We start from the raw sequence: 12065 nt of genomic DNA on the forward strand, positions 1-12065 counted from the left end.
GAGTGAGTGAGTGAGTTGGGTTTAACGCCGCTTTTAACAGTATTCCAGTTATATCGCGGCGTGTCAGCTTAATGTGGGAGGAAAGCCCGAAGTGATGCAGGTCTCAGACGTTTACCACTTCGGTGAAACCCACGAGCACGGGTATGGTGCTGACAAACCTAGAAACATAATCGGGGCGAACCGGGATTCGAACCTACAATCACAGGTTTCTGGCACGCCCAAGGGACGCAACTCTGCACAGCGAATCGCGGCGCCTAAGACGACTGGGCCACCTGTGCCCCCCTGAATTTACAAGAGAAAGGGAGGATTAACTCCAGGATAAATGATTATGGCATCAATTTTTGAACTCAGTCTTGAAAAGTTCACTGGATTCTTTCGTAAATGGTCCAATTGCAAGCTCTGATTTGTTTTTATTAAACCCACTACCAGGAAAAAGGCCGGTTCGGTGCCACAATAATTCACCATATACCGTTACAAGTTCCTTTGTCAAGTGGAATAAAGCACAAGCAGATAATAATGGTAATGGCTCTCAGACAACCGTACTAATCTTTTAGTAGAAAATCCTATAAAGCAATACAATTACAACACTGTGTTACTATGGGCATAAAGGTTCATGAAAAATATAGTAAAAAAATAAATGGATATATGATTCAGAAATAAACACAACAACATATCTGGATTTTGAGCCATGCTTTGGAAGTGAAAGCAACCTGTCCAACTAGTTGCCAAGAGTTTGATACAAATGTAAAATTTTATAACATAATATGAGACAGTTTCTGAGTTATGCTCCAGAAATGAATGCTTCACATATTTGTGTCTAAGTCCGTATTGTTGCTAAGGAAACACAAAAATATCATTTTAAGGCACCAGTTCAGCAAGTGACTGATATCAAAATATCATAATACAGTACTGAACGGTTGCCGAGTGATGGTCTGGAAATGAAATGAGACGGACAGATGGACTGACAGCACTATATCCCCCTCTCACTTGGTGGCTGGGGATAAAAATTGGCTATTGAATATGCCCTGTCGTTACATTTTGTGATGTCGCTAAAAATCTTAATTTGGGTTCAGAATAATGGAAATGTGTGTGGCTTCTGATCATCCTAACACTGACCAATCAATAGTAATTGATTATTTACAATCATATCTCGATCTAGGAAGCTTAATTTAACTTGCACAAGGTGAACAAAGCTAGTTGCACCAGACAAAACAAGGTGGCACCCAGGTTCCATATATTTATTAAAGTTGAAACACAGATACATAAACTAGAAAGTCTCAAATCACAAGGACTAATGATGTAGTTTGGTAAATAAAGGGTGAACAACAAAGGGTGAACAAGTAAGGGTGAGTCAAAACAAAAACAATAATTTTGTTCACATGCACATAGACATAAATGTTAGGTTGCATTTTTTAATAATAGTTTGAGCCCTGACCATGATCAGATAACATGATTTACATGTTACAAGTTTACAATTAATAATCTGGGAACAACCCCCTCAGCCGTTTTAGTCACTGTAACATAACATTTGTTCATACTATCCACTGCTTTGGTCGGTTATTAGATTTGACATCTAAGAGCTGGTCATTCATAAATTAAATCAAAACAATAAACATTTGCCCAGGATTCAGGTAACATGATTTGACCTGTCTGTATCAAAAACGATTTTATAAAATAATTTCACAATTCAACAATATTTGCATAAGTGGAACTACAAACAGTATCAGGCCATGAGTGACTTAAAGGTCAAGGTTTTTAAGCCAAATGTAGCATTGCAGCAACATCACAACAAGAAGCACCAGGAATGTCTTTTGCAAACAACATGGAGGTGAGAAAGATGTGTGTGTTGATTTACATTTCTATCAGCGATATTCCAGCTCAAAGCAGCCTGTACATAATCAACTGTCAGACAAACAGTTACCATGGTTACCTGTAATTACCATATGAGCAAAGTACCATGCCCTGCAACTGATGCCACTGAGCCTGACCATAGGATCCATTTAGTCGCCTCTTAAAAGTGTAGGTTACAAGGAACCTATTCTAACCCCAAATACCCAAAGTAGTGGGAAACGAAACACTCCAAACTCAAAACAGTGTCCAAAGGTCACCAATATTCAGGGATACACCCATGTTTACGAAACTGGATAGTAAGCCTTATTAAAAGGTATGCATTTAATTTCAACATTGGCAGGATAACCATTCTAGAAATACTTCTCACATCCGGAAAAGTAATGTATCTGGTGGATCAGGATGGCATACTTTTAACTAATACTGAGGAAGAATCTGTGACACTGAGGTACACTGACATTCCGACCACCAAGATGAGCAAGTTGGGTTTAACACTGTGTATCAATAAACAAAGAAACATAAAAAAAACTGGCCTTAATACATTTTGAGAGAAACTACGAGTCCTTTCAAGTTTCCGTCAGTCTCAGACAAGAGAACCATAGAGAACCATGCAAAATGAATATAAGCATTCATAAAACCAGATCAACTGGTAGTAAAAGTAACACATTTTCAAAGAATTTGAGTCGTGAATAAACAGTGGTTATGGGTTAGCCCGTTTGATCACCTTGACCATACCATCAGTACTACCCACGATGAGGTTACACTCTGGTGTGGATGCCAGGGATTTGGGTATGAATCCTTGGTCAAACATGAGAGTGTGGTCATCCATCAGTTTCCCCTTCCAGCTGAGCTGAATGACAGCCTGACTGGACATGTCGGCCACCAAAATGTTGCCTAGTTTGTCCACACAGACTCCGTAAGGGCAGAACTGTTCCTCATCATGGTGCAGACCTTCACCACTGTAGATCTTGGTGATGTGGTAACTGCATCCCTGCTTGGACAGAAAAACAACCCTGTGAGCCTTGGGGTCTGTTACTATTACCATGGACTGATTGCCTTTGCTCCAAAAGGCAACATCTGCCGGTTTCTTGAACACGGTTCCCTTGTCGTCGTTGAACACCCAAGATACACGGCCTCCATCTCTCTGAATGTTGATGATACCAGCCTTTGATGCTTTGGATGAGCCAATGGCGACAATGGTTTCCTCTGTTGTAGTGATTGCTGAAGGAGCTATGGGGAGATCCTCAGCCAGTGGCAACATATGATCTAGATCTACCATCAGTATCTCGATGAGCTTCTTTGACCCGGAGGCAAGAAACACTGATCCTGATTCACTGACAGTAACCGAGCTGACTTCAAAGTTAATACTGTATGTATTTATCATAGAACCAGTGGTGCTCACAATATCTAACTCACTCAAACAAGGATCATAACATACTATTATTCCTGTTTCAGATGAAGCAAGAGATCTCGCTTTCAAATTCCCTTTTGGTACTCTAAATGTGGCTAAAAGTTTAGTTCCTCTTGGCACAAGACCTCTGTCAGATTCAGCAGCATAAGTGTTGAGCCTGCCTAGTACTGCATCGATCTGTGTGACTCGTGATCTATCAGACCTGGATGTTTCATAAGCAAAGTCAGAACTAACGTCAAGTGGGCCAGGAAGGTCTTTCTTCAGGCTGTCGAGTCTTTTCTTTAATTCTCTGTGATTATCCTGCATCTCCTGGTAGGAACCCTTCTCCAGAGTATTTGTAATTTTATTCTTCACTTCATCCAGCTGCTTGAGACCTGTGTCAATTTTCTCAAGATGTGTGGAGATGGTTTCAAAACTGGACTTTGCTCTCCTCTGCAGTTTGCCCTCCAAACACTTGGAACGGACAGTGACTATCTTCAGGACAGTCTCCCTGTCATGACTGATCTGCTCCATCACTTCGTCTACCTTCCCCTGGCATCTCACCTCCATCTTCACACCTTTATCCTTCAAATCCTCCAGACTATGACACATTCTCTGAGCCTCAAAGTTGCACTCACGAAGGTCTTTCTTGATAGTGTTGATTCTGTCCTCCAGATCCTCTGACCTATGTCCTTCATGGGCAGTCAGCTTGCAAGACATACATATAGGGACATTGCAACGGAGACAGAAGTAGATGAGGATCTCTCCCCTGGCATGATGCTTCGGGCAGAGCAGGTACTCACCAGCTTCTGCAGCAGCTGATTCTTCTCGGATGAGAACCACGTGATGGTTCCTGTGAGACTTTGGCTTCTTATGACTCTTCTTACAGCCATTGCAGAGATTCTTGCGACACGTCCTGCATTCAAATTTAGCTACACCATTCTTGCAGATGTTACATACACTTTGTGAATTTGGGATGATCTTCTTTTCAGTTTGAGATGAGTTGGTTTTACCACTTTCCCTGATATTGGTGATGTAGAAATTAGTCTGAAATCCTTGGACACCTTTTTCTGGTATCTTGACACTTTGCCTACACTGTGGGCAGGGGAAATGTCCATTGATGGTTGTCCTGCCAGCATGCTGCTCCAGGCATTCCACACAGAAGGTGTGAAAACAAGGCAGCAGCTTGGGGACAATGTACTCCTCCAGACAGATGCTGCAGATGACGGCCTGGTCACGGCTGTCGGTGTCACCACCTGCTGCCATCTTCTCTCACAGAGCCACTACTGAAGGACACACCTGAACCTGAAAGTGACAGAATTAATACATCAAATACTGTGACATATTTCTATCTTAGCAAAAAATAAAACTGCCACTGAACACAAATATACAGTACGCCCATTTGGGAATAGATGCCATTATGCTTAGAAAATACAGGATGTTAAAAATATGCACAACATCATAACAGAACAACTTCATTGTTTTTACATTCTGAACTCAATTATCCTCGTTTTTGAGATCATCAGATAGGCTTGTTTGAATGCTTTGTTCACTCATACTGAGAATTTAGAAGCCTGGATGCTGATTGTCTGATGAGAAAGTTCACCTGATGCAACCCATGGAGATCTCCTCAAATCTTCATGCAGAGAGGTATCAGAGTTAAACATCTGATCTTAATATTTAGGACTCATTTCATTGGTTGAACAAATGATTTTATGAGAGCTTCAATTTATATATTTCTTTTTATATATATATATGATCCACTGACATCTCCATGCTTCTGCCTCCTGCCCACTCAGCCCCCTGAGTAAATTATGTTCTGACTTGACTTTACCACAGGGCACAAATGGAATTGCTAAAGATTTCCCTGCTTACAGCCCCCCAGTTTCTGGCATTTTCAATGCAGATACAGGGTTCCAAATACCTCGCGACAGTGCTTATTATATGAAACTCATGACAAAGGTACCTTTAAAAAACTAAATTAGACAAATGCAAGAATATTAATACCATATGAACACAATTCATATGGAAAAAGTTGAAAAAGAAAATCAATCCCAATGAAAAGGGGGTAGTACACCACATGGACATTTCCCACACAGACAATACCCCACATGCCAATACTCTGGACGGACATTACCCTACGACCTATATTAAATTGGATATAAATTGACATGTACACTATTATATTTTTTATTTACAATATGTAAGAGGGACAGGCACTATGATTCATACCTGCTCCCTCTTCTCCTATCTGATTTACCCAATACTGGAACAAAAACTATAAAAAACACAATTGAAACAAAACTAATCATGCTAATGCATTTATCACAACTGTTAGATAAATGATTGCATATCAGCTGATTACAAAATTTATTTACCGACAGTTACATTTAGTTAAACATTTGTATACTACTATTCAATTGGTTTTAAATGATTAATAGGGACTGTTACAAAACAGATTTTCAAGTTAAAATACCAAAATGTAAAGAAACATGGGTAAAAATAATTTGAATAACCACTAAAATTTGTGAATACCCTCCAAAAATCAAACCCATGGTTAAAATATCCAAATAACCAAAAGCATATCTAGAGCTCTACAAAAGCCAAAATACTTAAGTCATTTTAAATTACTTTTCCATTGATTTGTTCCAAATATTGTTATGCTCTATTTCACCACCCAGTTATGGAACCTGATAGGATTAAAAGAAAACGAGAGTCATTATATAATTTGGCTTCTGAAAATCTTTTCAGTCAATTGGATGGAATAATTGTCAATTGCCATTTGAAGTGAATATTTCAGTCATTTTACTCATTGACTGATTCTACTCATTGAATGTAACATAAATTATACACAATAATTGCTGGGGGGCACGGGTGGCCCAGTCATCTAAGGTGCCGCAATTTGCTGTGCAGAGTTGCATCCCTTGGGCATGCCAGAAACCTATGATCCTATGGGTTTGAATCCTGGTTAGCCCCAGATATGTATCTAGGTTTGTCGGCACCATACAAAAATGGTAAATATCTGAGATATTCATCACTTTGGGCTTTCTTCTCACATTAAGCCTACACACCGTGATAGCACTGGAATACTGTTAGAAGCTGTGTTAAACTCAACAAACATATGATAGGGCACACTCCATGCATGGTGATAATAGATACCCATAGCAAAGTCAGGGATATTTTATATCCATTAAACATGTTAACAATATGTTAAAGCAGGAAGCTTGATCATATTCATAGGAACACATAACTTTTGTTTGTTGCCTAAGGCCGCACACAAAAATATACCAGGTATATGACAGCATTCTGTAAATAATGGAGTCTGGGCCAGACAATCCAGTGGTTGATATCACAGGTAACATCAGAAGAACTGTCTGATCATCATCCAGTCAGTATCAAGGCTGTGTGTGCAAACAGGACCGACACAACAGGCCTACACAGGTTTCAATGCTGCACTCACATTCCTGGGTGGCTGGAAGTTTATTTGACATGGGTGAAAAGAACAGTAACTCTGCATATTAAACGAATATAATTCTTCATTGTCTCTTTTGCCCTGAGATTTCAGTGATGCCAACATACAAGGTTGGTACAACAAAATGTACACTTAACACCTTGTAATTACCAAGCATCTTCCCGAGGCAAGAAAGTTAACTGTCTTTAAAAGCCCAGTTTCCACCCTTGCCGAACTAGGCTGGAATTCCTGGGCTCGATTGTAGCGCCACCAGTGGCTATTATGATTATGTCCCTTCTATGCCTCTCCTATGGACCAATCAGATTCTACCTCTTGTAACACTTGCATTTGCTTCAAACAAAATGGCGGCGTCCAGTCAAGACGATCTGATCGATAATCAAGGTCCATATTGTGATAAAACGGGAAATGCATCAAATCATGTCAGCACCTTGATTAAAAACATGAAAAGATTTGGCAAATATCAGCTGACGATGAACTGGTGGTGCATATGCTTTACAAATCCTGCAATCGACCAAAATTGGCATGACAGCTTTCGATTTCGTTGAATGATTTCGTTGAATGATTTCATTGAATGATATAATATCGCTGCAACCAGTGAAAGCTCCCCACTGTAATACGTGGCTACAACAATGTTTGGAGTTAAACTCGTAAATGACTGACCGTTATGTTTACAAATAAGTGATGACTGTCGATACTCTTACCCCTGCTAAACTAGTCTTTATTAATTTGAATTTCTGTTTCATTAATACTATCATATAATTGGTATAATAAGAATGTAAGGCAGAAGATGGATTATTTTCCGTTCGATTCCGAACCAATCCTTTCAAACAAACAAAAAGGTAAATTCATCTGAGAAATATGGTCAGTCGTTAACCTTTTCAAAATTAACTGAGTTGGCATTCGCAAAGACATAAACAAGAGTGTAAGCGATACTACATTTGGGGTTGGTCAGCAATTTTAAGATTCTTGTAGTGGTCGCACCGACACTGGTGGCATCTATGTCAGAGAGAGTCTAACGAAGGTGTCACGTTCTGGGAAGGAGCTTGTGTAATTACAAGGCAAGCTTAAGAGAAGTAACCCTGAGGTAACTTTTGTAAATTTTGTTAAATGTAATAAACTTGATTTCCTTCATTAAAAGCCGGGCCTTGAATACAGGCAGGGGTCTTAATTAAATGCTGGGGTATCAAATAAACAATGGGTATTTTTTATGCATGGAATTATCCCCATTATTATCTTTGCGATAAAACAATAATCTTTGAAATCTAGTGGTGAAGTGTGTGTGACTGCGTGAAGTGTGTGTGTATGAATGGTGTGTAGGCTTGCTGTGTTTGATGAGTGAAGTGTAAATATGTGGACTGCGTTAACTGTGCGTGTAAGTGCATGTATGATGTGTGAAGTGTATGTATGAAATGAGTGAGTGAGTGAGTGAGTGAGTATGGTTTTACGCCGCATTTAGCAATATTCCAGCAATATCATGGCGGGGAACACCAGAAATGGGCTTCACACATTGTACCCATGTCAGGAATCGAGCCTGGGTCTTTGGCGTGACGAGCGAATGCTTTAACCACTACGCTACCCGACCACCTCATGTATGAAGTCATGTATGAAGTGCATGTGCGGAGTGCGAAGTGCATGTATGAATGGATGTGTGAAGTGCATGTGTGAAGTCATGTATGAAATGCATGTATGAAGTGCATGTGCGGAGTACATGTGCGAAGTGCATGTATGAATGGATGTGTGAAGTGCATGTATGAATTGCATGTGTGAAGTGTATGTGTGAAGTGCATGTGTGAAATGTATGTATGAAGTGTACGTGTGAAGTGCATGTGTGAAGTGTATGTATGAAATGCAAATGTGAAGTGTATGTGTGAAGTGTATGTATGAAATGTATGTGTGAAGTGTATGTGTGAAGTGCATGTGTGAAGTGCATGTGTGAAGTGTATGTATGAAATGTATGTGTGAAGTGTATGTGTGAAGTGCATGTGTGAAGTGCATGTGTGAAGTGCATGTGTGAAGTGCATGTGTGAAGTGCATGTGTGAAGTGTATGTGTGAAGTGAATGTGTGAAGTGCATGTGTGAAGTGCATGTTTGAAGTGTATGTGTGAAGTGCATGTGTGAAGTGCATGTGTGAAATGCATGTGTGAAATGCCTGTATGAAGTGTATGTGTGAAGTGCATGTGTGAAGTGTATGTGTGAAGTGCATGTATGAAGTGTATGTGTGAAGTGTATGTGTGAAATGTATGTGTGAAATGCCTGTGTGAAGTGTATGTGTGAAGTGTATGTATGAAGTGTGTGTGAAGTGTATGTGTGAAGTGTGTGTGTGAAGTGTATGTGTGAAGTGCATGTATGAAGTGTATGTGTGAAGTGTATGTGTGAAGTGTATGTGTGAAGTGTGTGTGAAGTGTATGTGTGAAGTGTGTGTGAAGTGTATGTATGAAGTGTATGTGTGAAGTGTATGTATGAAGTGTATGTGTGAAGTGTATGTATGAAGTGTGTGTGAAGTGTATGTGTGAAGTGCATGTATGAAGTGTATGTATGAAGTGCATGTGTGAAGTGTATGTGTGAAGTGTGTGTGAAGTGTATGTGTGAAGTGTATGTATGAAGTGTATGTGTGAAGTGTATGTGTGAAGTGTGTGTGAAGTGTATGTGTGAAGTGTGTGTGAAGTGTATATATGAAGTGTATGTGTTAAGTGTATGTATGAAGTGTATGTGTGAAGTGTATGTGTGAAGTGTGTGTGAAGTGTATGTGTGAAGTGCATGTATGAAGTGTATGTATGAAGTGTATGTGTGAAGTGTATGTGTGAAGTGTGTGTGAAGTGTATGTGTGAAGTGCATGTATGAAGTGTATGTATGAAGTGTATGTGTGAAGTGTGTGTGAAGTTTATGTGTGAATTGTATGTGTGAAGTGTATGTGTGAAGTGTATGTGTGAAGTGTGTGTGAAGTGTATGTGTGAAATGTATGTATGAAGTGTATGTGTGAAGAGTATGTGTGAAGTGTATGTGTGAAGTGTATGTGTGAAGTGTATGTGTGAAGAGTATGTGTGAAGTGTATGTGTGAAGAGTATGTGTGAAATGTATGTGTGAAGTGTATGTGTGAAGTGTGTGTGAAGTGCATGTGTGAAGTGTATGTGTGAAGTGTATGTGTGAAGTGCATGTGTGAAGTGCATGTGTGAAATGCATGTGTGAAGTGCATGTATGAAGTGTATGTGTGAAGTGTATGTGTGAAATGTATGTGTGAAATGCCTGTATGAAGTGTATGTGTGAAGTGTATGTGTGAAGTGTATGTATGAAGTGTGTGTGAAGTGTGTGTGAAGTGTATGTGTGAAGTGCATGTATGAAGTGTATGTGTGAAGTGCATGTATGAAGTGTATGTGTGAAGTGTATGTGTGAAGTGTATGTGTGAAGTGTGTGTGAAGTGTATGTGTGAAGTGTGTGTGAAGTGTATGTATGAAGTGTATGTGTGAAGTGTATGTGTGAAGTGTGTGTGAAGTGTATGTGTGAAGTGTATGTATGAAGTGTATGTGTGAAGTGTATGTGTGAAGTGTGTGTGAAGTGTATGTGTGAAGTGTGTGTGAAGTGTATATATGAAGTGTATGTGTTAAGTGTATGTATGAAGTGTATGTGTGAAGTGTATGTGTGAAGTGTGTGTGAAGTGTATGTGTGAAGTGCATGTATGAAGTGTATGTATGAAGTGTATGTGTGAAGTGTATGTGTGAAGTGTGTGTGAAGTGCATGTATGAAGTGTATGTATGAAGTGTATGTGTGAAGTGTGTGTGAAGTGTATGTGTGAATTGTATGTGTGAAGTGTATGTGTGAAGTGTATGTGTGAAGTGTGTGTTAAGTGTATGTGTGAAATGTATGTATGAAGTGTATGTGTGAAGAGTATGTGTGAAGTGTATGTGTGAAGTGTATGTGTGAAGTGTATGTGTGAAGAGTATGTGTGAAGTGTATGTGTGAAGAGTATGTGTGAAGTGTATGTGTGAAGTGTGTGTGAAGTGTATGTGTGAAGAGTATGTGTGAAGTGCTTGTGTGAAGTGTATGTGTGAAGTGTGTGTGAAGTGTATGTGTGAAGTGCATGTATGAAGTGTATGTATGAAGTGTATGTGTGAAGTGTATGTGTGAAGTGCTTATGTGAAGAGTATGTGTGAAGTGCTTGTGTGAAGTGTATGTGTGAAGTGTGTGTGAAGAGTATATGTGAAGTGCTTGTGTGAAGTGTATGTATGAAATGCATGTGTGAAGTGTATGTGTGAAGTGTATTTGTGAAGTGCTTGTGTGAAGTGTATGTGTGAAATGCATGTATGAAATGCATGTATGAAATGCATGTGTGAAGTGTGTATGGTTTGTGTGTGAAGTGTGAAAGGTTTGTGTGTGAAGTGTGAAAAGTTTGTGTGTGAAGCGTGAAAGGTTTGTGAGTGCAATCCCCGGTAACACCCTCAATTTCATACACCACTTGCATAAACATCGTCCAGGTTAACATCCATAGAACTGTCCGTGACTGAACTCCATTCGTTATCTCAATACTGAGTCACACACCAGGACACAGTCCATGAAGCAGGAAAGTGATAAGGTGTAACAACCTCGACTCGTGCGGTGGATCACGTGTGAGAAGAAGTGGGACATTGGCACCGCTTACTGGACGTTTGACAGTCCCAATAGTTTTTTTTAAATCTGTCACACGCGTGGTTTCTGGTTACATATGTCAATTTGTACTTACTTTCGACAAGATTCGGCCAGCTAGAACCTGACACCTTGTTACCTTCGCGCCTTACTTTCGGTTCCGTGATCCATATGATTTTAGAGTGACCTCCCCTTGCCCGTCGAAGTACAAGCTCCATCCCAGCGCGTGACACCTTCGTTACACTCTTGGTCAAAGTATCAGGCTCCTCCCAGCGATATCGATATCCCGATTGAATGATATAGAAGATTTAACGTGCGCTTTCCGACTGTAGCGTATTTCGTACACGGGCCTGGCCAGACCATTTAGTGTATTCCGAAAAGGGTGAAAGTGGTGTGTGCCACCCATGAGGGGGATTTTAGGGGTTGCTTAATTATATTGAAATTTTGGAATATAATCCCGTTCGCGGTGCTCTCTTATACCATGGACCCAAACTATAGAGTATTAAGTATTAAGTGTCCATGCTTATACTATCGCTGCCACCAGTCAAAACCCCCCACTGTGATAGGTGGCCCCAGGAAACTACTCGGTTACTGTATATTCAGAACACAGCGACAGTGAAACCCCTTTGTTTTACAGGTTCATAACATTCGACAAAATACGTTTTCTATCGGAATTTAAATGTACGTAGATACATGGTTTGGGGAACAGGCCATTTCTATGGTTTCCATTGATACCTC

At 40.0% G+C, this 12065-nt stretch overlaps 1 protein-coding gene across 2 annotated transcripts; it reads right to left on the bottom strand.

Moving 5' to 3' along the window:
• Nucleotides 1–300: 300 nt before the first annotated feature.
• LOC139465716 (tripartite motif-containing protein 2-like) lies at nucleotides 301–11564 on the bottom strand. Of its 2 annotated transcripts, none has more exons than XM_071247537.1 (2): nucleotides 11425–11564; nucleotides 301–4543 (listed from the first exon to the last, which is right to left on the bottom strand). In XM_071247537.1, exon 2 carries the CDS (start codon nucleotides 4502–4504, stop codon nucleotides 2549–2551), a length of 1956 nt encoding a protein of 651 aa, XP_071103638.1. In that variant the 5' UTR covers nucleotides 4505–4543; nucleotides 11425–11564; the 3' UTR covers nucleotides 301–2548. The 2 variants fall into 2 exon arrangements, with proteins under 2 accessions (XP_071103638.1, XP_071103639.1); XM_071247538.1 differs by lacking the exon at nucleotides 11425–11564 and adding an exon at nucleotides 6527–6604.
• Nucleotides 11565–12065: the final 501 nt, after the last annotated feature.

Source organism: Haliotis cracherodii, unplaced genomic scaffold (genome assembly GCF_022045235.1).
Source record: "Haliotis cracherodii isolate W230 unplaced genomic scaffold, xgHalCrac1.p SCAF_18, whole genome shotgun sequence".
NCBI lineage: Eukaryota > Metazoa > Mollusca > Gastropoda > Lepetellida > Haliotidae > Haliotis > Haliotis cracherodii.

What these genes read in the sequence shown, in the direction of transcription:
- LOC139465716 (XM_071247537.1), bottom strand. Translation starts at nt 4,504, where the DNA reads ATGGCAGCAGGTGGTGACACCGACAGCCGTGACCAGGCCGTCATCTGC.